The sequence below is a fragment of the Mobula hypostoma genome, chromosome 2 (assembly GCF_963921235.1).
Source record: "Mobula hypostoma chromosome 2, sMobHyp1.1, whole genome shotgun sequence".
NCBI classification, from domain to species: domain Eukaryota; kingdom Metazoa; phylum Chordata; class Chondrichthyes; order Myliobatiformes; family Myliobatidae; genus Mobula; species Mobula hypostoma.
Window position 1 is genome coordinate 248409955 of NC_086098.1, and position 25862 is coordinate 248435816.

At 55.7% G+C, this 25862-nt stretch overlaps 1 protein-coding gene across 10 annotated transcripts in view; it reads left to right on the forward strand.

The window, feature by feature from the left end:
* Nucleotides 1-20059, forward strand: part of LOC134343081 (rho guanine nucleotide exchange factor 2-like) — a 159714-nt gene extending 139655 nt beyond the window's left edge. For 9 of the 10 annotated variants that reach the window (XM_063041951.1, XM_063041950.1, XM_063041953.1 and 6 more), the window contains 14 exons: nt 1-113; nt 299-416; nt 1104-1352; nt 1624-1700; nt 2953-3131; nt 7126-7190; nt 9636-9821; nt 10244-10348; nt 12367-12434; nt 12831-12866; nt 13309-13359; nt 15025-15450; nt 17569-17818; nt 19084-20059. The exon at nt 1-113 is cut by the window's left edge and continues 13 nt beyond it. In XM_063041951.1, the coding sequence (XP_062898021.1) occupies nt 1-113; nt 299-416; nt 1104-1352; nt 1624-1700; nt 2953-3131; nt 7126-7190; nt 9636-9821; nt 10244-10348; nt 12367-12434; nt 12831-12866; nt 13309-13359; nt 15025-15450; nt 17569-17818; nt 19084-19175 (2015 nt within the window). In that variant the 3' untranslated portion in view covers nt 19176-20059. The remainder of the gene's footprint in view (nt 114-298; nt 417-1103; nt 1353-1623; nt 1701-2952; nt 3132-7125; nt 7191-9635; nt 9822-10243; nt 10349-12366; nt 12435-12830; nt 12867-13308; nt 13360-15024; nt 15451-17568; nt 17819-19083) is intronic. The other variant, XM_063041948.1, reaches the window with a different exon arrangement.
* Nucleotides 20060-25862: the final 5803 nt, after the last annotated feature.

The following is a 25862-nucleotide window of genomic DNA, read 5'->3' on the forward strand; positions in this document are numbered from 1 at the left end:
ACGCAGAACTGATGAAGAGAGCCTATGCCGATTTCTGCAGCCGACATACCAAGGCCGTGAAACTATACAAGGAGCTGTACACTCGGGACAAGCGCTTCCAGCAGTTTGTGCGGGTGAGTGGACCCTCAGCTGTCTCAGGGCGGCAAGGGGAGGGAGCGTCCGGGAGCACATGACAGTGGGAATGGGGAAACCTTCACAGTCGGGAGTGTGTGATGTGACTGTGTAGAGGGAGTTTCGCTCTGTGTCTGACCCCGGGAGGGTATAACCCATGTCCTGATCCATCTCCTTGTCTCTGCAGAGGATGACTCGCTGCTCGGTGCTACGCAGACACGGTATCCAGGAATGCATCCTTCTGGTCACCCAGAGGATTACCAAGTACCCGGTCCTGCTGGACCGCATCTTGCAGAACACGAAAGGTGAGGACATGCTGAGATGGGCTGACCGGGGGGACAGCACTGTCTGCTCCCAGTTTGGGTTTTGTGATCAAAATACAGCCCCATGCCTGTCCTGTCTGTCCGAAGGTAGAGAGGTCACTAACAGGACTAGGATGGAGAAGAGGTTGGATACAGATGATATTCGCAGTTCAAATCCTCAGCTGTCCACTTCCCTGCATTGAAGCTGCCTGACCTGCTGAGTTCTTCCAGCACTTTGTGTGTTGCTGCAGATCCCAGAGTTTGGATTTTCCCAGTTGCAGGAATGAAGGTCAAGCCTGGAGAACCCAGTGGTTCTGTAGGAATTGCTGCTCGCTCCAGCTCCGGCCCGGAGACCTGGGTTCGATCCTGACCTCCAGCACTGTGTGTGTGGGTTCCCCCAGATGTCTGTTCCCTCCCATGGCCTAACTACGTGTGGGATCAGTGGGTTGATCAGCCACTGTAAATTGCCCTTATAGGGTGTTGTTAAGGGGTGGAATCTGAGATGAATTGATGGGAATGTTGGAAAGTGAAATGGAGACGGGTGTAAATGGCCGACCCGGAGTGATACCAGGTCCCTGTTGGATGGAGGGTGTCGGGGAGACGGGCTGTGACCTTGGCCGGTGGGGATGGGGTAGAGGAGCAGAGACGGGTCGATTGTCTGCCACTACTGAGCGGCGTGTGTGTGCTCAGGAAACGAGGATGAGCAGCGGGAGCTGGGCAGGGCGTTGGCGTTGGTGAAGGAGGTGATTGCGTCTGTGGATACCGAGGTGCACGAGTGCGAGCGGCGGTTCCGGCTCCAGGACGTCTGCAGCAGGATGGACTCGCGGGCCTCGGCCGCCATGCACAATGGCCAACACTTCCAGCGTGATGACCTCGCCCGCCGTAAGCTGGTGCACGACGGCTTTGTCCTCTGGAAGACTGCAACCGGCCGCTTCAAGGGTGAGACAGCCAGAGAATCCAGCCTTGTATTCACCGACCCTATCTCCCCTGACTCCGTGCTGATACTGACCCCGCCGTGACTCTCTGCTGACATTGTACGCTGGCCCCGTTACACTGTCTCCTCCCCCTATATGCGCTGGCCCCTCATCAATCCTGTAATGACTCTGCCTTTGGTCCAGTGTCTCTCACCCCGCGATCCCATGATTACCCCATGACCTCTTGACCCCTCAGTCTCTTACCCTGTGACCTGTGACCCCGTTTCTCTCCTCAGATGTGCAAGTCCTGCTGCTGACCGACGTCCTGATCTTCCTACAGGAGAAGGACCAAAGATACAGCTTCCCTGCCCTGGTGAGCTCAACTAACCAAGCCGGGGCTGGGGGGTGGTATGGGGTGCCACTGCTGAGGCACACACGATGGGGAGACCTTCAAGATGGGGGTTGGGGAGGAGGGAACGTCACATAGTAGTCATAGTCATACTTTATTGATCCCGGGGGAAATTGGTTTTTGTTACAGTTGTACCATAAATAATTAAATAGTAATAAAACCGTAAGTAGTTAAATAGTAATATGTAAATTATACCAGGAAATAAGTCTAGGACCAGCCTATTGGCTCAGGGTGTTTGACCCTCCAAGGGAGGAGTTGTAAAGTTTGATGGCCACAGGCAGGAATGACTTCCTATGACGCTCTGTGTTGCATCTCGGTGGAATGAGTCTCTAGCTGAATGTACTCCTGTGCCCACCCAGTACATTATGTAGTGGATGGGAGACATTGTCCAAGATGGCATGCAACTTGGACAGCATCCTCTTTTCAGACACCACCGTCAGAGAGTCCAGTTCCATCCCCACAACATCACTGGCCTTACGAATGAGTTTGTTGATTCTGTTGGTGTCTGCTACCCTCAGCCTGCTGCCCCAGCACACAACAGCAAACATGATCGCACTGGCCACCACAGACTCGTAGAACATCCTCAGCATCGTCCGGCAGATGTTAAAGGACCTCAGTCTCCTCAGGAAATAGAGACGGCTCTGACCCTTCTTGTAGACAGCCTCAGTGTTCTTAGACCAGTCCAGTTTATTGTCAATTTGTATCCCCAGGTATTTGTAATCCTCCACCATGTCCACACTGACCCCCTGGATGGAAACAGGGGTTGCCGGTACCTTAGCTCTCCTCAGGTCTACCACCAGCTCCTTAGTCTTTTTCACATTAAGCTGCAGATAATTCTGCTCACACCATGTGACTAGATTTCCTACCGTAGCCCTGTACTCAGCCTCATCTCCCTTGCTGATGCATCCAACTATGGCAGAGGCATCCGAAAACTTCTGAAGATGACAAGACTCTGTGCAGTAGTTGAAGTCCGAGGTGTAAATGGTGAAGAGAAAGGGAGACAAGACAGTCCCCTGTGGAGCCCAGGAGCAGGTTAAAGGGGCTGGTGGGGAGTGGGGTGTAGTGGAGATAGGTTTGGGAAGGGTGGGTGGTGGGAAGGGGAACATTACCAAAGACCCTCAAGCTGCGGGGAGAGAGGATGGGTTAGTGTTTGCCCTGTGTGCTGACTTTCCCCTCCCACCCGCCCCCGGTGGGGTTGGGGGTTTCTGTACCCCAGGACAACAAGCCAGCAGTGATCCCCCTGCAGAAGCTGATTGTGAGGGACATCGCCAACCAGGAGAAAGGGCTGTTCCTGATCAGCGCGGCTGCCCCCGTGCCCGAGATGTATGAGATCCACACAGCTTCCCGCGACGACCGCAACACTTGGATGAAGATCATCCAGCAGACTGTCAATATGTGAGTGCTGTTCCCCTCTCCAGAAAGTCACTCACCCTTCCTAACATCCCCCATACCTCGCCCTCTCCCCCACATCTCTACTCGCCCCATCCGTCCCCTGACCGCTTTTAGTCGTTCCACCCACACTGTCTGTACTACTTCACCTTCAGAATTCCGGTCCATCTGGGATTCATAAAGCCATCGAACACTGAGCACAGGAGCAGGATCTCAGCCCAACCATTAATCTGCCTTGTCCCATCAGGACCAGAGCTCTCCAAGTGCCTCCCGTCCACGTACTTATCCAAAGTCCTCTTAAATTCTGAAATTGACCCCACGTCCATCACTTGCACTGGCAGCTCGTGCCACACTCTCACCACCCTCTGAGTGACGAGGTTCCCCCTCATGTCCCCCTTAAATATTTCACCTTTCACCATTAACCCATGACCTCTAGTTGTAGTCTCACTCAGCCTCAGTGGGAAAAGCCTGCTTCCATTTACCTTATCTGTACCCACGTAACTGGCTGACTTGCCTGCATCAACTTTCTCGAAAAACCCTGTAAGATTGGTTAGACACAACCTGCCACTCTAAAAGCCATGTTGACTATCCCGAATCAGTCCTTGTCTCTCCAAAAACTCATATATGCAATCCCTTAGAATGCCATCCAATAAATTTCCCCTCCTGATGTTCAACAGCCTATAATTTTAGGTTATTCTTGGAGTCTTCCTTCAAAGTCCAAAGTACATTTATTATCAAAGAGTGTGCACTATGTACAGCCTTGAACTTTGTCTTCTTACAGGTAGATGCAAAAACAACGAGACCCAATAGAACCCATTAAAAAAGACCACTAACCACCCAATGTGCAAAAAAAAGAACAAATCGTGCAAACAATAAAAATTAATAGAGAGGATCCAGTGCTTTCCCGGTGTACATGATAAATAAACTCTTCTCGGGCTTCCAGCCGGGTACAGGTCTTGATTTCAACTGACAGTTCAATGACAAATTCTGCCATCTTCATCAGGGTTGATGCCTGGCACGTCTAGTCTGGTGGTATTTATACCCCCATCATCCATCCATCCTGATTGGTTAGTCTTCATCCAATCAGGTTTTCACTGTCCCACCTTGTTTATAATCAAATTTCTGTTCTTGCTTAGAGCGAGACCTTTGTCTTTGTTAAAAAAAAACCTCTAGTTTTATTTCAATGGCTTCCTTCACCAGACGGTCCCATAAGCCATTGGCACGGCACAGTAGTTTTGTTCTGTGGCAGTCGATCCTGTGGCTGTTGCAAATGCAGTGTTCTGCAACGGCTGATTTCTCCGGGTAACCCTACCGGATACACGTCCTGTGCTCTTTGATGCCGGTTTCCATCCTATGTCCCGTCTGGCCAGTATACACTGCTCCACATTCACAGGGAATCCTGTAAACGCCAGCCAGTCTGAATCCCAGGTCATCCCTGACCTGCATAAGCTGTGACTTGAGCTTCCTTACAGGTATTAATCCCATTTTATTATTCAGTGCTAAAGTTCACAAGAGTGAGTCTACACCCATGAACTAAGTTCTTTGCCACAGCCGGTCCAGGAGCCGTTAGTCGCAGGCCACAGCCTGGGTTCAGTGCAGAAAGTAGTATACTTTGCAGTGCAGCCAGCTGAACACCAGCACGGCCTTCACCGCCAGCCCTGTTACTCTGACCTGTTCAATTTGGGCCTGCGCTTAAATTGGCCAAACATCGGCTCATTCCTCACTCTGGGGCCTGGGCCCCACTGTCTCGATTTGGCCCTGGGTCCTGCCATTTTGATTTGGCCCCATGTCCACTCCAGCAATGGACAAACAGCACGTTCCTCACTCTCGGGCCTGGGCCCCACCGTCTCGATTTGGCCGTGCCACCTTACTGCACTCTTGAGACTCTAGTTCACTGGAGCCCCCAGAATGCCAGGTCGAACAAGTGGTAGAATGGAACAACATGAGCTTACGCAATTTAGAATCTCAACACGAGGACCAGACCTACCCTTTTCAATAATTACCTTGAAGTTAGTGGCATTGCGATCACTAAATGCAAAGTGCTCCCCACGGGCTGCTGGGTGGTCTGTGATATAATCCCATTGACGTGGTCATACCTCTCTTATTTCTCCGTTCCATCCTTAACGCCTCGCTAGCCAAGCTGTCCAGTCTGCCCTGACTTTTCAGCTGTGACAGTTACCCAGACTAGTAATGCTACACCTCCCACTATGTCACATCTAGAACAACAGAACCCCGGAGCACTGAGCAGCCAGTCCTGCCCCTCCTGCAACCCAGTCTCACTAGTGGCTACAGTATCACAGTTCCACATGCTGATGGTACAGTACTCCCTGTATTGAAATATACACAGCTCAGAACATTAGTCCCACCACGCTCGACCTTTCGATGTCTGCCTTTGCAGGCTTAACAACATCTTTCTCCACAACCGCTCCACGATCTGTTCTGTCACTCTGATTCCCATCCCCCTGCAACTCTAGTTTAACCCCACCGTGCAGCACCAGCAAACCTTCCCACTAGGATATTAGCCCCTCCCCCCCAGTTCAGGTGCAAACCGTCCCTTCTGTACAGGTCCCACCTTCCCTGGAAGAGAGCTCATGGAATTACAGAGCAATGCTGCATGGGTGCAGCCCCAACCCTCTGACCCAACCAGTCCACAGCAGTCACAGTGCACTCCCACTTAGTCCCAATTTCCTGCTTCGGGCCACATCTCTCCATCTGCCTTTCGTTTCCTCCTTAAATGATTCTTTTGTACATGCCTCAGCCACTTCCTTTAGCAGCTAATTCCATATACTCTCCACCCACTGTGTGAAAAAGTTGCCCCCCTTCAAGATAGAGGGAAATCTTCCCCTCTCACCTTAAGCCTATGGCCCCTAGTTTTGGATTCCCCTACCCTGGGGAAAAGACTGTTACTATCCATCTCATAGTTTTTAACACCTCTCTATAACTGTAACACTTCAGTCCGCATCATTGTTGTTTTAATGCACTGTGGAATGATCTGATCTGTATGAACGATATGCAAGACAACCTTCTCATCGTACCTCGGTACAAGTGACAAGAAGGATCTCGGCCTGTTGCTGCTATTTCCCTCTGTAGCTGGTGCCTGGCTTGTAGAGTTCCTCCAGCATTTTGTGCACGTAAACCAATTCCAAAACTAGTTCCAGTGCTATACAATCATCCCTCATTCACCTACGCTCCAAGGAATGAAGACCTAGTGGCTGATCCTCCCAGTGACTCAGACCCTCTCGTCCAGGCAGCATCTGTATTCTTTCCGATGTAACCTGGCCTTTCCTGTAACAGGGTGTCTCAATGTTCAGAGTTCCACAACTCCTTCTCAATATTACTTTTTTTGTATTTGGACAATTTGTTTTATGTCTTTGTGTTTGGTTTTTCATAAATTCTATTGTATTTCTGTACTTACTTGTGAAAGCCCACAAGAAAATATATCTCAGTGAAGTTTATGGTGACATATACGTTCTTTGCTCTGACTTTGAGCAAAACTGTTCAGAGCTATTCACAGTACCAAGTGCAGCCTCACCAACAACTCCAGACGCTGAGAGAGGCCTTTGGGGGTGTCCCTGCACTGCCCCCTGAACGGAGCCCCCTCCCCTGCCATTGCCCTACCTACTGACCAGTGAACAGGGTGGGGGGGTGATGCCCACAGTGTCCATGTCTTTGAGTCCCTCTCCTGGAGCCGATTATGGACCACACGGCCTAGACTCCCACTGTCACATTGTCTGAGGTAGCACCCCTACCCCTGGGGGTGGGGGGGGAGGGGGAGGTCAAGGCCAGCCCAACCACTGGAGGAGGGGGACCCTCCGTTCTCCTCTGATGAATGAGGCTGCAGTGAGGTTTGTGCGATGGTGCTGTTCACAGCTCATGTCTGGCTCTGCTGGTGGGATATTGCTGTACTAGAGCAAGGCAAGGGATAGAGTGGTGCCAGGCAGAGGCCAGTGGGTGACAGGGGGAAGGAGTGGTGATCTGACCTGACCTCCGTGTCTTCCAGCTGTCCCGAGATGGAACATTTCTCCATGGAGATGAAGACCAAGGAGATCTTGAGGGAACTCTCAGGTATGGAACCCCCACCTCCTTTGTCCCATCACCCTCACCCTCCTCCCAACAGCTATCCCTACCTCCCCTCCCTCCTCTCACCGCCCACACCCATCACCCTCCCAGTCCCCTTCTCCCAACAGACCTCTCCAGTCTAACCACACCCCGACCCTCAACACCCATCCCCACCCCTCACTGCCCCACCACATCCCTACCACATCCCTCTCCCCCCTCCTCAATACCCTCCTGTCCCACCATCCCCAACTTTCGTCCTCCCCTCCACCCCCATCCACCATACACCAGCCCCACCCTCCACGCAAGTTCCCCTCGTCTCCTTCCCACTGATCACCCTGTCTGACCAACATCACCTCACAATCGATCCTCCCCAAACTCTCCCCTTCATTCCTCATCCCCACCTCTTCCCTGCCTCTCCCTCCACTTCACGCCCCTGCAACATGATCTGGCCCTCACTCCTTCTCTCCTCTCAATCCTTCCTCTCCCCTACCCCCCGTGTGACCTCCCTCTCCCCTCCCCTACCCCCTGTATGACCTCCCTTTCCCCTTCCTTACCCCTCCATGTGACCTCCCTCTCCCCTCCCCTACCCCCCGTGTGACCTCCCTCTCCCCTCCCCTACCCCCTGTGTGACCTCCCTCTCCCCTCCCCTACCCCCCATGTGATCTCCCTCTCCCCTCCCCTACCCCCTGTATGACCTCCCTCTCCCCTCCCTTACCCCGTGTGACCTCCCTCTGCCCTCCCTTACCCCCCCGTGTGACCTCCCTCTCCCCTCCCCTACCCCCCGTGTGACCTCCCTCTCCCCTCCCCTACCCCCCGTGTGACCTCCCTCTCCCCTCCCCTACCCCCTGTATGACCTCCCTCTCCCCTCCCCTACCCCCCGCGTGACCTCCCTCTTCCCTCCCTTACCCCCGTGTGACCTCCCTCTCCCCTCCCCTACCCCCGTGTGACCTCCCTCTCCCCTCCCCTACCCCCTGTGTGACCTCCCTCTCCCCTCCCCTACCCCCCGTGTGACCTCCCTCTCCCCTCCCCTACCCCCTGTATGACCTCCCTCTCCCCTCCCCTACCCCCCGTGTGACCTCCCTCTTCCCTCCCTTACCCCGTGTGACCTCCCTCTCCCCTCCCCTACCCCCTGTGTGACCTCCCTCTCCCCTCCCCTACCCCCTGTATGACCTCCCTCTCCCCTCCCCTACCCCCCGTGTGACCTCCCTCTCCCCTCCCCTACCCCCTGTATGACCTCCCTCTCCCCTCCCTTACCCCCGTGTGACCTCCCTCTCCCCTCCCCTACCCCCGTGTGACCTCCCTCTCCCCTCCCCTACCCCCCGTGTGACCTCCCTCTCCCCTCCCCTACCCCCCGTGTGACCTCCCTCTCCCCTCCCCTACCCCCCGTGTGACCTCCCTCTCCCCTCCTTTACCCCTCCTGTTCCCTTGAGCTCTCTACCTTCACCTCACAGTACATTCCCCTTCCCCTTTTTCCTTTATCCCCAACCCATTCCCGCATTCTTTCTCTCTCCCATTTTTCTCCCTGTCTCCCTTCACCTTCCTTCCCTATTCCCTTTTTCCCTCTCTCCTCTCCACCTTCCTGTCCCCATCTGCCTCCCTTTCTCAGTCCATCCCTCCTCCTCTCTTCCCTTTCCTCTTCTTCTCTGCTCACTGACCCTTTCCATTCCCCCTTTCCTTCTCATCTCTACTCTTATTGTCTCCCTCTCTCCTTCCCTCTCCTCTCCTCTTTCCCACTCTCTCCATCCCTCCTTTTCTCCTCCCCAGACCGCCCCCCTTACCCCTCCTCTCCGACCCTCTCCCTGACCCCCTCACTGAACCATCACAGTATTCTCCTCATCAATCCCCTATCTCCTTCCCCCTCCTCTGCAACCCTCTCCCTGAACCATCACGGTATTCTCCTCCCCAATCCCCTCTCCCTGACACCCTCAGTGAATCATCGCCATATTCTCCCCAATCTTCTCCTTCCCCCTCTCCTCTGGCCCTCTCCCTGACCCCCTCACTGAACCATCACGGTATTGTCCTCCCCAATCCCCCCTCTCCTTCCCCCTCCCCTCCGACCCTCTCTCTGACCCCCTCCTCTCTGGCCCTCTCTCTGACCCCTTCCCTCCGACCCTCTCTCTGACCCCCTCCTCCGACCCTCTCCCTGACCCCCTCACTGAACCATCACGGTATTGTCCTCCCCAATCCCCCCTCTCCTTCCCCCTCCCCTCCGACCCACTCTCTGACCCCCTCCTCTCCGGCCCTCTCCCTGACCCCCTCCCCTCCGACCCACTCTCTGACCCCCTCCTCTCCGGCCCTCTCCCTGACCCCCTCCTCTCCGACCCACTCTCTGACCCCCTCCTCTCCGGCCCTCTCCCTGACCCCCTCCTCTCCGGCCCTCTCCCGGACCCCCTCCTCTCCGGCCCTCTCCCGGACCCCTCACTGAACCATGGTGGTACTCTCCCCCGGTAGAGGAGATCGGTCAGCGGGACCGCCGTGTGGCCGAGCTGCTGGAGGAGAAGGCATCGCTGCTGCAGCAGGTCCTGCAGCTGAGGAACAGCGAGGACACGCCAGCCTCCGGCCCCCGACGCCTCTTCCGCTCCGAATCCATCGACCACCCTCGAGGGGAGCGACTCATCACTGAGGCCATCAGAGAAGGTGCAGCAGGGCTCCAGGGAGGGAGGGAGGAAGGTGGAGTTGGTGGGGAGCTACACTCAGTTGGCTGTGGGTGAGAGTGAGTGGTAGGCAGTCAGGGAGGGGCGAGGCTGAGTTTCCTTCCCTCTCTCCCTCCCTGACCCCTCCCCCTCTCCCTCCATCCCTGGGGAGGGTTTCTGCATCTCCCATCCCATCACCCATTCACAATCCAAATCCAGAGCCCCCACCACCCCGGAGGGATTGAGGGAAGGAGGGAATGCGAGGAGAGGGGGGAGAATGGGATAGGGGTTAAATTGGAGATCATATGTGCTATTACACCTCTGATGAAGAGAATGGACCCTGCAGGAATCCCGTGTCGGAAATTCCTGCGAAGATTTGATCTCGGACGAAGATTCCTGACCTTCTACCTTTCACCATCCCTACAGTGCAGCGCATGTCGGAGCTGATGGTGAGCGTTTGTGGGAGTGTCGGTTCCAGCACGGACCAGGCCCTGGGGACTGAGAGCACAGGGGGGCCAGTGGGCAGCCCAGGTACGTCTGGTTACTGCTCCTGCCCCCCTCCCCACCCCACCCTGTCCTCTGTCTCACCCTCTCCCCCCCAGCCCACCACTCACCCTCTCCCCCCCAGCCCACCACTCACCCTCCCCCCCAGCCCACCACTCACCCTCTCCCCTCCGTCACCCCTCACCCTCCCCCTCCCCACCCCACCCTGTCCTCTGTCTCACCCTCTCCCCCCCAGCCCACCACTCACCCTCTCCCCCCCAGCCCACCACTCACCCTCTCCCCCCCAGCCCACCACTCACCCTCCCCCCCAGCCCACCACTCACCCTCCCCCTCCCCACCCCACCCTGTCCTCTGTCTCACCCTCTCCCCCCCACCCCACCACTCACCCTCTCCCCCCCAGCCCACCACTCACCCTCCCCCTCCCCACCCCACCCTGTCCTCTGTCTCACCCTCTCCCCCCCAGCCCACCACTCACCCTCTCCCCCCCAGCCCACCACTCACCCTCCCCCCCCAGCCCACCACTCACCCTCTCCCCTCCGTCACCCCTCACCCTCCCCCTCCCCACCCCACCCTGTCCTCTGTCTCACCCTCTCCCCCCCAGCCCACCACTCACCCTCTCCCCCCCAGCCCACCACTCACCCTCTCCCCCCCAGCCCACCACTCACCCTCCCCCCCAGCCCACCACTCACCCTCCCCCTCCCCACCCCACCCTGTCCTCTGTCTCACCCTCTCCCCCCCACCCCACCACTCACCCTCTCCCCCCCAGCCCACCACTCACCCTCCCCCTCCCCACCCCACCCTGTCCTCTGTCTCACCCTCTCCCCCCCAGCCCACCACTCACCCTCTCCCCTCCAGCCCACCACTCCCCCTCCCCCTCCCCACCCCACCCTGTCCTCTGTCTCACCCTCTCCCCCCCAGCCCACCACTCACCCTCTCCCCCCCAGCCCACCACTCACCCTCCCCCCCAGCCCACCACTCACCCTCTCCCCTCCGTCACCCCTCACCCTCCCCCTCCGCCACCCCACCCTGTCCTCTGTCTCACCCTCTCTCCCCCAGCCCACCACTCACCCTCTCTCCCCCAGCCCACCACTCACCCTCTCTCCCCCAGCCCACCACTCACCCTCTCCCCTCCGTCACCCCTCACCCTCTCCCCTCCGTCACCCCTCACCCTCCCCCTCCGCCACCCCTCACCCTCCCCCTCCGTCACCCCTCACCCTCCCCCTCCGCCACCCCTCCCCCTCCCCCTCCGTCACCCCTCCCCCTCCCCCTCCGTCACCCCTCACCCTCCCCCTCCGCCACCCCTCACCCTCCCCCTCCGCCACCCCTCACTCTCTCCCCTCCGTCACCCCTCACGCTCTCCCCTCCGTCACCCCTCACCCTCTCCCCTCCGCCACCCCTCACCCTCCCCCTCCGCCACCCTTCACCCTCCCCCTCCGCCACCCCTCACTCTCTCCCCTCCGTCACCCCTCACCCTCCCCCTCCGCCACCCCTCACCCTCCCCCTCCGTCACCCCTCACCCTCTCCCCTCCGTCACCCCTCACCCTCCCCCTCCGCCACCCCTCACTCTCTCCCCTCCACCACCCCTCACTCTCTCCCCTCCACCACCCCTCCCCCTCTCCCCTCCGTCACCCCTCACCCTCCCCCTCCGCCACCCCTCACCCTCTCCCCTCCGTCACCCCTCACCCTCCCCCTTCGCCACCCCTCACCCTCTCCCCTCCGTCACCCCTCCCCCTCCGTCACCCCTCACTCTCTCCCCTCCGTCACCCCTCACCCTCCCCCTCCGCCACCCCTCACTCTCTCCCCTCCGTCACCCCTCACCCTCCCCCTCCGCCACCCCTCACCCTCTCCCCTCCGTCACCCCTCACCCTCTCCCCTCCATCACCCTCACCCTCCCCCTCCGCCACCCCTCACTCTCTCCCCTCCGTCACCCCTCCCCCTCCCCCTCCGCCACCCCTCACTCTCTCTCTCCCAGCCCACCCCTCCCACGCGAAGCCGTGGCTGGCCTGTTTGATCTGTGTGTGTTAATCTGCTGCTCCCTCCCGCAGACACTGAGCCCAGTGTGAACGGCAGCCCCGAGCCAGGCAAGAACAGTGCACTCGGAGACACGGCACGGGTAAGGATTCACACTCCGGGTGGGCCATCTCTCTCCCCTCCCTCCCCTCACTCTCCCTCACTCTTCTCTCCCTCCTCTCCCTCCCCTCGCTCCCTTCTCCCTCCCCTCGCTCTCCTCTCCCACCCCTCACTCTCCCTCCCTCCCCTCACTCTCCTCTCCTCCCCTCCCTCCCCTCACTCTCCTCTCCTCTACCTCCCCTCACTCTCCTCTCCCTCTCCTCGCTCCCTTCTCCCTCCCCTCCCTCTCCTCTCCCTCCCCTCGCTTTCCTCTCCCTCCCCTCACTTTCCTCTCCCTCCCCTCGCTCTCCTCTTCCTCCCCACACTTTCACTGTCCCTCACCTGCTCCCCCCCCCCACTCTCGCTCTCCGTTCCTCAATCTGTCCCTGTCTCTCTGTAGGACGGTAACGGAAATCAACTGAAGTCACACAATGAGGTAGGTGAGGGGTGGGGAGGTGATGGTGATGGAGGGAGTGGGAGGGTATTTTGGTCTGGATTGGGTATGGAAGAGGAGTGCTGTGGGTAATGGAGGGGCAGTGAGGGAGGGGACAGGTGTGGGGGTGTAGAAGATATGTGGATACAGGTTTAGAGTCTGGGTTGGGTGAGGGGTGAGGTGGGGCTGTGCTGGGTTGAGAAGTCAGCCTGTGGGACCTGAAGGGTGGTGTTGGAGGGGTGGGGACGTGGGCTGAAGGAACACCAAGCAGTGGTGGGCGTGGGATTGGAGAATCGGTGTGTGTAATGTGGGGTGCTTTGTTGGGGCAACATGGTGTGGGTTTGGCTATGGGGTCAGCCAATATGCTCAATGTTGCTTGTCTGTCACTAACCCTCACCCCCTGCCCTGTGCCCTCACTGACCCTCTTCCTCTGCCCTCCACACAGGACCTACTACAGGGACTCTCCCAGTTGTCCATCCTCCTCCTCTCTCTCCAGGTTAGTTGTTCAGGTTTGGGATTCTCTCTCCCCCCCTCCCCCTCCCCACCCCTTCCCCCTCTCCCTCTCCCCCCACCCCGCCTCTTGCTCCTTCCATCCCTATCACTCTCCCTCCCTCCCCATCCCACTTCTGCTCTCTCTCTTTTCCTCCCATTCTCCCTTCCACCCTCCCTCTATCCCTCTCCCCTCTCTCTCATCCTCTCTCCCTGTCACCCTGTCTCTGTGTCCCTCCCTGTCCCACTCCCCCTCTCCCCTACTGCCCCTCTGTCGTTCTCTGGGGTTGCCAGATGGGAGCGTGGAGTGTCCTTATTGTGGGACAGATACAGGTCTGGGGATAGGCTTGGAGTTGGAGTGGTGAACCTCAGGGGCCGGTGCTGGGACTTGTCGGGATGATACACATTAAAGTTTGTGCAGAAGGAATGATTTGTAAGTTTGCAGATGATGTAAGTTGGTGCTGGTGAGGATAGCGAGGTAGGCCATCGTGGGCTCTAGGAGACAGATCAGGTGGAAGCTGGAGAGCACGTTGGCCAGGGAGGTTTAATCACAACAACTTCAGGATGATGCACCTTGGATGGTTTGATGGAGGTAGAGCATATACAGTAGGTGGTAAGGCATTGGGAACTCGAATGAATGAATGGAGGGAACTTTCGGTTCAAATCAGGGAGCGGGAAGCACAGAATCAAATATCGCTATGATGATTGTATGTTCTAGTATCAATTGTTTGGCGACAATAAAGTATAAATCCGTAGCTGTCTGAAAGTGCCAGGGGTGAATATGTTAGCTTGCCTTCATAGGTTAAACTGGAGAAGAGTTCGAAGGTTATATCACAGCCTCATAATTTCATTAAGAGATAGAATGCGGTGACAGGCCCTTCTGGCCCAAGTAGCCTGTCCCGCCCGTTTGAACTGAGTGTTCGCTATACTCTAGGTACACTTATACAGCAGCTTGGTAATGATTTGTTAATGCAAATATCAAATCAGCCAATCAGGTAGCAGTAACTCTGTGTATAAAAGCATGCAGACATGGTCAAGAGGTTCAGTTGTTGTTCAGACCAAACATCAGAAATGTGATCTAAGTGACTTCGAGCATGGAATGATTGTTGGTGCCAGATGGGGTGGTTTGAGTATTTGTTGATCTCCTGGGATTTTCAAACACAAGAGTCTCTAGTGTGGGCAGCATTTCTGAGGGTGAGAATGCCTTGTTAATGAGAGCGGTCAGGAGAATGGCAGACTGGATTAAGCTGACAGGAAGGTGACAGTGACTCACATAAGGATATGGTGTGCAGCAGAGTATCTCTGAATGCACAGCACGTCGAACTTCGAAGTGTGGATGGTCTACGGCAGCAGAAGGCCAGGAACATACAGAAACACATCAGTGGCCACTTTATTAAGTGCAGGGGACACCTAATAAAGTAGCACCTGAATGTATTCCACAAAGAGAGTGGATGATATCTGGAATGTACTGCCAGAGGAGGTGGGGGCATCGGATACCGTTACTGTGTCTGAGAGTCACTTAGACATGAGTAGACAAGGGTTATGCTGGCGAATGGATGAAAAAAAACTGGAGGGAGGGCTGTGTGGGTTGGAAGGGTTTGGAGTGGGGCTGAAGGCCTGTAGTGTGCCGCACTGGGTGAGCCCTGATTGGGTGTCAATGCTTGGCCCGCAGGCACTAGTGGTGAAGCAGGACACCCTGCTGGAGGAGCAGTGGCAGGAGGTGTCGGAGCAGAGGGAGCGGCTGACTCGGCTGAACTCGAGGGAGGGCGGTCCGGCCGAACTGGAGAGGCTGCGCGAGGAGCTGGCCGGCTTGAGACGGCAGCACGGGCTGCTGCAGGTGGAGTTCCAGAGGAGCCGGCGGGCCTGCGAGGATCGGGGCCAGGAGCTGCGGGCGCTCGAGGCCCGGCTGCACGACTCCGAGAGGAGGCGGGAGCAGCTGGAGAGGGAGCAGGGCCAGTGGCTACAGGAGAGCCCCGGGCCCGAAGCCGAAGGGGAAGCGGAGGCCAAGGTCGTCCCCCGGTGCAAAAAGAGGGCCCATACAAGGCAGTTCAGCCTGCCCTCTGCCCATGCCGCCTGCCTGAGCCTCAGCACTGCACAGGTGAGACTCCCCTGCTGGTGGGTGAGGGTCAGCCAACTGCCTCAACCAACAGGAACAGGTCTTCCAAACCTGGCATGATGGGGGCAGCCCCTGGGAAAACAGATTCCATCTGAGGCAAATTGGCACCTAACAGTGCCAGACCATGGCATAATCACGTTAATGTGTGGCCACCTTGTGCCAGAGGCACCTGGTCCATCTTCCTGCCCCAGGGAGTGAGGAGGAGACTGGAACAGTGGTGACGCAGTGGGCAGCTTCATTCCTCACCCAGGCCAGAGTCGTCATACAGTCAGGCATCTGAGGGTCAGTCTTGCCTGAGGCTGAGACCAGAGGCCGAACCCTCTGCTGACGAGACCTGGCGTGGATCAGCCAGTCCTCTGCTGAGACCAGGCCGTCAATGTGGACCAGGTCCCCTGCCTGGGTGACGTGTAGTACGGTGGTGTCCAGAGCATACAGGGAACCAGACTCACTGCAGAAAACTTCCCTCCACCCCCACTGCCATTTATCCCTAAGGCGTGAACGCCCCCAGTCTGTGCCGACTCCTCCTGATCCGCCTCTCCCACCCCCTCCTGATTGAGTGCCCTCCCTCAGAAACCTCCCTCCTGCTGGAGACACGGAGCCGTGGATTCAGAGCAGCATGGGATTTCGTGGAGGAACTCAGCAGGTCAAGCAGCTTCTGTGGGAAATGGGCAATTGTCATTCTGGATCCATTTACTTTGAGAGATGTTTCCTGAGCCACCGAGTTCCTCCATCATCATTAGACCATATGAGCGTGGCTCAATCAGGCCATTTGGCCCATCAAATCTGCTCCAATTGACATTTTCTCAATCCCATTCTCCCACCTTCTCACCGTAACCATTAATCCCCTCACAACTATCTCTGCCGTAAATACACCCAGTGACTTGGCCTCCACAGACCTCTCTAGCGATGAAGTCTACAGATTCACCACCTTCTGGCTAAAGAAATTCCTCATCTTGGTTCTGAAAATGGATATCCCTTTGTGCTGAGGCTGTGCCCTCAGGTGCTAGAATCTCCTACTGATCTTCTCCACATCCTGTCTATTCAGGCCCTTCAGTATCCGGGAAATTTCAACAGGATCCTCCCCTTATCCTTCTCAACCCCGAAGAGTACAGGCTCAGAGACACCAAACGCTCCTCAGGGGATTCCAGGAACATTCTCCTGAACCGCTCTGGACCCCCTCCAGGGCCCGCACGTCCTTCCCTGGATACGGGACCCAGACGTTGCTCGCAATACTCAGTGCCATCTGACCAATGTTAGGAGTACGTCCTCCTTTTATGTCCTAGTCCTCTCAAAGTGAATTTGCTACTGACTCAACCTGCAAGCAAACGTCGCAGGCATCCTCAACTCCATCGAACATAGACCCTCTTTGGCCTGTCCCCACTGCCAACCAAGTTGCCCAGCCAAGCTGGTCCCTTTTGCTAGCCACCCCATTTCCATCTACCTGACCAAGTGCCTTTTAGATGTCATTAATGTGCCTGCCTCAACCTCTTGCTCTGGCAGCTCGTTCCATAGGCTGACCACTCTCCGGTCCCTCAGCTCACCCTTTAAATCTCCCCGCTCTTATCTTATCCTATGTTCTCTAGATTTTACTTCTCTAAACCAAAGCCCGTGCATTTCTCTACCTCTGCCCCTCATGACTTTATAAATCTCCATTAGGTCCCCCCTTAACCTTCTATGCTCCAAGAAATAAAGTCCCAACCTGCCCAACCTCTCCCTATAACTTGCCCTGGTGACAGTCTGGTAAATCAGCTGAGTGAAGAAGTTGCCCCTAAGGTTGCGATTGAATCTCTCCCCTCTAGTTTTTGATTCCCCCACCCCGAAGAGGGGGTGTTGCTTGGAGGCACAAGGTTTTGAGATTCTTAAAAAGTCCTGACCTACGAAGACTGGTGCAGAAATAACAGGCCAAATAGCCATCTCTGTGGTAACTCTGGTCCAATTATTTGCCCCCCTTTCCCCCCACCCAACGAGGCAATAATTCCTGAGGGCAGTTGGTTGAAGCCTGAGGCCTACTTGCCATTGACCCTGGCAACAATCTGTGTTCAACTTTCCTGCCCCCACTCCAAATGAATCTCACCCCCAGTATTCTTGATCCCTCCTCAGAGCACCAACCAGCGGCGGAGGAGTGCTGATGAGTCAAGCCTACGGATAGACCCTGATTCTCAGGGCATACCTGTCGCCTGGCCCAGAGACAGCGGACAGCCCGAGGGCCCCTGCCCTCTGTGGGACAGCGGCCCGCCTCAGCAGGAGGGCGAGGGCGGAGAGGGGCACAGGGAAGGACCAAGGACAGGCCAGATCAGCCTAGACGAGGAGAGCGAGAGCTCGTCACTTTCCTCTGGCGAGGAGACCGCAGGTAGGTGGGTGACTTCCGGGCACACCTTTCCCACCCATAATGCATGGGCAGCTCGTGATGGTGGCATCTGCCACTGCACAGCCTGTCCACCCAGAGGCTAGAGGCAGGTCTCTCTTGGAATGTCCAAGAGCCCATATCAGGCCTCGTCTCCCCATCACCTACACTTCCCCCATACTCTCTCTCCAACTCCACATCCAACCTCCTCCTCCCCCCCAACTCTCACCACAACCCTACCACACTCTCTTACTCCATCAGTCTTCCCCTCCCCCCTTCCATTCCCCTCTCACATCCCCCACTTCCCTTCCGTTTCCCTCTCTCCCCCTTCCATTCCCCCCCTCCCCTTCCGTTCCCCCTCCCCCTTCCATCCCCCCTCTCCCCTTCTGTTCCCCCCTCTACCCCTTCCATCCCCCTCTCCCCTTCCGTTCCCCTTCTCTCCCCTTCTGTTCCCCCCTCTACCCCTTCCATCCCCCTCTCCCCTTCCGTTCCCCTTCTCTCCCCTTCTGTTCCCCCTCTCTCCCCTTCTGTTCCCCCCTCTCCCCCTTCCGTCCCCGCTCTCCCCCTTCCGACCCCGCTCTCCCCCTACCGCCCCCCCTCTCCCCTTCCGTTCCTTTCTGTCCCCCTCTCCCCTTCCCTCCCCCTCTGCAGTTCCCCCCTCTCTCCCCTTTTGTCCCCCTCTCTCCACTTCAGTTCCCCCCTCTCTCCACTTCAGTTCCCCCCTCTACCCCCTTCCATCCCCCTCTCTCCCCTTCTGCCCCCCTCTCTCCCCTTCTGCCCCCCTCTCTCCACTTCTGTCCCCCTCTCCCCACTTCTGTCCCCCTCTCCCCACTTCCATTCCCCTCTACCCCCTTCTGTTCCCCTCTCTCCCCATCCCGTCTTCCCCGTTTCCCTCTCTCCCCTTCCCCCTTACCCCCTCTCCCCACGTTCCCCTCTCCCCCCTTGTTCCCTTTGTCTCCCCTGCCTTCCCCATCTCCCCCCCTCCCCTCCACTGAGCCTCAGACTTGTGGCGTACCAGCCCTACTGGGGAAGAGGCTGTGGGTAGCACTGTCCCTCGGGAGGGAGTCTGTGCTCTGGGGGTGGGCTGGGTGGGGACGTTGCTCACTCCCTCACCGCTGGAGTGTGCTGGGGTAGGGGGTGGGGGTTATGCAGTTCCCTTCCCCCTCTGGTCGAGGTTTACAGGGAGTGGGGAGGAGGTCAGGGTGAGGGTAGGGAGAGAGTCGAGCACTGGCGTGGTCTAACCTGCACACCCCTCTCTGCCTCCCCCACAGATACTGAGCCGACACCAGAGGATGCCACGCCTCGCCCCTCTTTCAGCTCACCCCCCAGCCTGGTGGAGGAGGACGACGACGAGTATTACTGAACTCTGAGCACCCAGCCCAGAGCAGGGGCAGGGTGTTAGGTGTGGGGGCAGTAGCACCTTCCTGACCAACCCCTCCCTCCCCTGCTCTGTGTGCGCCCCCACCCACTCTAAGGGAGGATCTTGTCCCCCCAGCGGGATCAGGGCGGTATTTCCCCAGGCCTCCACACGCCTGATCTTATTGAAATATTTTACCCCCCCTGCAGTGCAGGGTCACTCTCTCCTGCAGATCCAGGTATCGGACCCTCCCCCCGTTGACATTTTTGGGGCTCTTGGCTGCCCTATGGGATTGAGGGAGAGACACAGGCCTTCATCCCTGCCTCTGGCAAAGTGGGATTCGCATAGGGAGTTAACTACTCTCCCGGCTTCTGGCACGAAAGGAGATCCTCTCCCCTCCACGCCCTCTCTGGGGGTCTGTGAACGTATTGCCCCTAAGTTTTATCATTCCGAGACCTATGCCATTCACCTTTCCTAACTTCAGTCTTCCCCCCTCCCTGTCATTTCATCACAGATGGTGGGTGGTTTCTCTGAACAAACGAGACTAATTAGACCCCCTAATATTATCACCTCCCAGCCCACTGCTCCCCTCTGAGCTTCCATCCCACCCCCAGCCCGGCCTTATTTATAAGTAGGAAGCTGTGCACAAATGGCTCACGCTATGGTTTGAGCCCCCGGGCCTCCCCGGCAGGGCGCCCCTGCTGTGGGGAGGTCACAATCACCGCGTGACCGAGAGGCTGGCGGCTCTTCCCTGTATTCCGGAGGATCATTCCACGTTTTTTTTTATTCTTAGTTGTTGTGTTCAACCAAAGAGCAGGCATCGGGAAACGTTTCAAGGCCCCTCGGTCGAGGCAGCTGACCCGTGGGCGTTGGTCGGTGGGTGGGTGGGTGGGTGGGTGGCAGGGGTGGGGAAGGGGTTTTGGACCCTCTCACGTAGCATGGCTGTTGCTGGGCATTGAGGGAGGAAGAGTTCCATCTCTGGAAACACAAAGTGGGAAGGAAAGTCTCCTTTCCCAGCAGGGCGCCTGCTTATCAGTGGAGTTGTTCCGGGTGGGTCAGCAAAAGACTGCAGTTCATTCACTGCACACAGACACATACACACAAGCACGTACACACACGGCAACTTTTGTATGTTTAAATGTCTTTTTTTTTTAAAGAATTTTATTGAAACAGGGATCTCTCCGCAAATTAAATGATGTGCTGTAAAACTGGAGATGATAAAGAGAACTTGACAAGATGACGTTCTGTCTGCCGAGTGTTTTCTGTTAAAGATCTCATTCCCCAAATCTCAGACTGCAGAGCCCCTGTACCCACCTGCGCTCCGCGTCTCCCATTCATGAATTGTCCTGTTTCCAGCTCTGTAGAGGGTGCCTCACGTATGTGGTCGCCTCAGGCCAGAAAATTCAGTTTCCCCACACAGTCCTGTGTCAGTCCCCAAACTAATCCCACCGTCCCAAACTCATCGCACAGCTCTGTCCTCTCCTCCCAGCACTGTATCAGACCCCAAATTAATCTCTGCCCTGCCCCTCTCCCCCCACCCACAGCCCTGTACCGGTCCCCAAGTTAATCTCTGCCTCTGCACTGTCCCTGCAGCCCCCACACTAGCCCACTGTTGTAATGGCAACACAGAGGCCCTTCAATACAACATGTCCTGCTGACCCACCAGTATCGATGCACCCCCCCCCCAAGCATTTGGTCCATCTTTGTATCTGCCTCAGATACTAATTCAAAATTGACAGAGTCTTTGCCGCCACCATCCCCTCAGGCTGTGCATCCCAAACAACTCCCTACCCCCATCCTCCGATCCCCTCTTAACCCCTTCCCCTCCCCCTAAACCCTCAAATCTGAGACCTATATGCCACGGGGAAAAGTTTCTCACCATTAAGCATCATTAGTGTAATTGGTTTGACACAGCATTGCGGGCCGAATGGCCGCCCCTGTACTGTTCAATGTTCTATCAACATTATCTATGCCCTCATACCTCTGTCAACACACTCCTCAGCCTCCTCCCCTCCAGGGAGAACAGAGCCAACCTGTCCCGTCTCCTTGTAACTGAAACTCTCAGTCCTGGGCAGTCTCCTCTGCACCCTCTCCAGTGCAGTCACCTCCTTCCGAGAGTCTGGGACCAGAAATACACACAGTGCTCCAGCTGTGGCCTGACCAGTGGTTTCTAAAGTTGGACCATAACCTCCCTGCTCCTGTATTCTGTGCCCCGGCTAACGCAGGCAAATACCACTTACACCATTTTTTGTACAAAACTATAAAAGTTTATTTACAGCAGATATACATAATATTCATTATTTACAAGACAGTAAGTATACTCATTAAAATATGGTTACTATCGTCTATGAAAGGGTCAATACCCCGGGGGATGGGGGTGGGGGGAGGTGTCACTGCCCCACTGTAGCTGTTGTGACTGCACCTTCTTCACCCACTGATCAGTGCTGCCACCTGCAGGGATCCTTCAGGATGTGCACTGAGGTCTCTCTTCTGCATCACTCCCTTGGCCTATGCCAGTCGTTCGTCATCTGTCCTATCCATGTTAGTTAACACAAATCTGTCCTAATAATCCCACTGCCCCACAGCCCTGTATCCGTCCCCAAACTAATCCCACTGTCCCCACTCTCTCCCCTCAGTTCCCAAACTAATCCCATTACCCCACTCTGTCCCCCAGTCTTCTGCAGTCCAGTATCATTTCATAATCCAACTGCCCCCACAGTCCTGTCTCAGTCCCCACACTAATCCCAATGTCCCACTGTCTCCTCAGTCCCCACACTAATCCCACTGCTTGGCTCTCTCCCCACACAAATCTCAGTGCCCCATTCTCTCCGCACAGTCCTGCGTCAGACACCACAACAATCCCATGGCCATATTCTCTCCCCACAGTCCAGTATCAGTCCCCAAAATTATCCCACTGTCTTATTCCTCCCCACAGCCCTGAGGCAGTGGCCACACTAATCCCACTATTGTAATGAGGTCATAGTCAGCACAGAAATAGGCCCTTCAACCCAACATGTCCTGCTGACCCACCAGTGCCTATGCTCTCTAATTCCACCCCCCAACACTTAGTCCTTTCACCATCAAACCCGCAGATAAGGGAGGGGGTGGACTGACCTCTGTCTTGTGTCTATCTTGCTGAGGCCCAGCGCCAACCCTCAGACGCTTTCTCTGATTTACCCTTCAAACAGGACACCGCTAAGGAACACCAGGCCATTGTCTCCCACACCATCATCAACCTTATTGACTCTGGGGATCTCCCATCCACTGCCACCAACCTCGTAGTTCCCACACCCCGCACCTCCCGTTTCTACCTCCTACCCAAAATCCACAACCCCGCTTGTCCAGGTAGACCCATTGTCTCAGCTTGCTCCTGCCCCACTGAACTCATATCTGCATACCTTGACTCTTTATCCCCCCCTAGTTCAGTCCCTTCCTACCTACATCCGTGACACTTCACATACTCTGGATCTTTTCAATGATTTCAGGTTCCTTGGCCCCAACCATCTTATGTTCAGTCCCTATACACCTCCATCCCCCACCAGGAAGGCCTGAAATCTCTCCATTTTTTTCTGGACACCAGACCCAACCAGTTTCCCCTCCATCACCACTTTCCTCTACCTAGTGGAACTTGTTCTCACTCTAAGCACTTTCTCCTTTGGCTCCTCGCACTTACTTTAGACAAAATGTGTAGCTATGGGCACTCACATAGGTCCCAGCTATGCCAGCCTGTTCATCACCTACATGGAACAGTCTATGTCCCAAGCCTACACTGGTGTCTGTCCCACACGTTTCATGAGCTACATCAATGACTGCATTGGTGCTGCTTCCTGCACCTGTGCTGAACTCGTCAACCTCATCCACTTTGCCTCCAATTTCCGCCCTGCCCTCAAATTCAACACCCCCCTCCCCTTTCTCGATCTCTCTGTCTCCGTCTCTGGAGGCAGCTTATCTATTTGGATGTCTATTCCAAACCCATAGTCCTCTTCCCACCCTGTCACTTGTAAAAATGCCATCCCCTTCTCTCAATTCCTCCGTCTCCACTGCGTTTACTCTCAGTGTGGGGGTTTTCATTCCAGAATGAAGATGTCCTCCTCCTTCAAAGAAAGGAGCCTCCCTTCCTCTGCCATCAACACTGCCCTCAAACACATCTCTTCCATTTCACACACGTCTGCTCTCACCCCATCCTCCCACCACCCTACCAGGGATAGGGTTCCTCTTGTCCTCGCCTACCACCACATCCAGCACATAGTTCTCCACAACTTCCTCCTCCTCCAACAGAATCCCATCACCTAGCAATCCTTTCCTCCCAAACACGAGGAAACCTGCAGATGCTGGAAGTTCAAGCAACACATAAAAAATGCTGGTGAACACAGCAGGCCAGGTAGCATCTATAGGAAGAGGTACAGTCAACATTTCGGGCCGAGACCCTTCAACAGGATGAAGGCCTCTCTCTCTGCCTACCTTCCTGTCCTTCCAGTAGATGCTGCCTGGCCTGTTGCGTTCACCAGTACTTTTTGTGTGTGTTGAACATCTTTCCCTCCCTCCACTTTCTGCTTTCCTATGCAACTCCCTTGACCATTCGTCCCTCCCTATCATCTCCCTCCTGGCACTTATCCTTGCAAGCGGAACAAGTGCTGCACCCACACCTACACCTCCTCCCTCACTACTGTTCTGGGCTCCAAACAGTCCTTCCAGGTGAGGCAACACTTTTGTGGGTCTGTAGGGGTTATATACCGTGTTTGGTACTCCTGGTGTGTATATCGGTAAGACCCAACGTAGATTGGGAGACCACTTTGCCAAGCACCTGAGCCAAGCTGTTTCTCTGTCCACCAGAAAAAGCAGGATCTCCCAGTGGACACCCATTTTAATTCAATTTCTCATTCTCATTCTGATATGTCTATCTGTGGCCTCCTCCACTGTCGTGATGAGGCCACACTCAGGTTGGAGGAACAACACCTTGTATTCCGTCTGGGTAGCCTCCAACCTGATGGCATGAACATTGACTTCTCAAACTTCTGGTAATGCCCCCACCCCGTTCACCATTCCCATCCTCTTCTCTCTCCCTCAGCTTATCTTGTGGCCCACCCATCACCTCCTCTGGTGCTCCTCCCCCCTCTTTGCTCTGCCCTCTTCTGCCAGCCTCCCCACTTCTCCAGATCTGTATCTCTCACCAATCAACTTCCCAGCTCTTTCCTTCACCTCTTGCCCTCCCGGTTTCACCCGTCACCTTGTTTTTCTTTCCCCTCCCCCACCTTTTAAATCTACTCCTCATCATTTTTCCCTCCAGTCCTGACGAAGGGTCTCGGCCCGAAAAGTCGACTGTACTTTTTTTCCATAGATGCTGCCTGGCCTGCTGAGTTTCTCCAGCATTTTGTGTGTGCCACAAGGTTTAACATCTTCCCATCCAATGTCATATCTTTCTACTGATTTGATGCCATCCTTTACCAGCAGAGCCACGCCACCCCCTCTGCCTACCCTCCTATTCTTGCAAGACAACTTGCAACTGTGGACATTCAGTCCCAACTACAACCATCCCTCAGCCATGATTCAGTGATGGCCACAGCATCAAACCTGGTGATCTGTAATAGTGCAATAAGATCATCACATTATTTCTTATATTCCGTGCATTGAGATGTAACACTTTGATCCTGCATTTGCTACCCTTTTTGATTCTGCATCCCTAATGCACTGATACTCACCCTGTTGGCTGCAGTTATGCCGTCATCTGCCTGCCCTTCCTGACAATCTGACTGCACGCTATCTTTGCTTTTTTTTTAAACCATCCGTCCCATCCTGAGTCCCTTCACTCCAGTTCGCATCCCCCTGCCAAATTAGTTTAGACTGTCCCCAACAGCTCTACAACCCTGCCCATGAGAACATTGGATCCCCTCTAGTTCAGGCACAACCTGTCACTTTTGTATAGGTCACACCATCTCAATGATCCAAGAACCTGAAGCCCTGCCCCTGCACCAGCTTCTCAGACATGCATTCACCTGCCAAATCATCCTGTTTCTACCATCACTGGCGTGTGGCACAGGTAACAATCCAGAAATTACTACCCTGGAGGTCCTGCTTCTCAGCTTTCTGCCCAGCTCTCTAAATTCTCTCTTCAGGACCTCTTTGCTTTTCCTTCCTATGTCACTGGTCCCAAAATGTAGTAAGACTGCTGGTTGCTCTCCCCCCCCCCCCCCCCCACCACCACCAAAACAGTGTGGACGCGATCTGAGACGTCCCTGACCCTGGCACCTGGGAGGCAACATACCATCTGGGTGTCCTGTTCGTGTCCACGGAATCTCCTGTCTGTCCAGCCATTGCTGCTCTGTTGCCATCCCTGCCAGTGTTCTTTTCCAATCAATTCTGGCCAGCTCCTCTCTCGTGCCTCTGTAATTCCCTTTACTCCACAGTAAAGATTTAGGCTTCTCCTTCTCAGATTTGTTGGTCAGAGAAAACGACAGTCTGCATATCAGTGAGTTTGAATGAATCAAGGACAGTGGGTGCTGACAGACCAGTTGCCTTTGTTCTTGCCGTGAGGGAGGGCATGGAGGCTGCCATTTTGTGAAGACACACTATTCTCCATTTTGTGAGCTTGACATGCTGGGCTTGATCAATGTTTTAAAGACACATCTAGATACATCTTTTAAAGGTAATCTGCTGGACTGGAACAAGTTATTTGTGAGATGTTCTTTGGTTGGC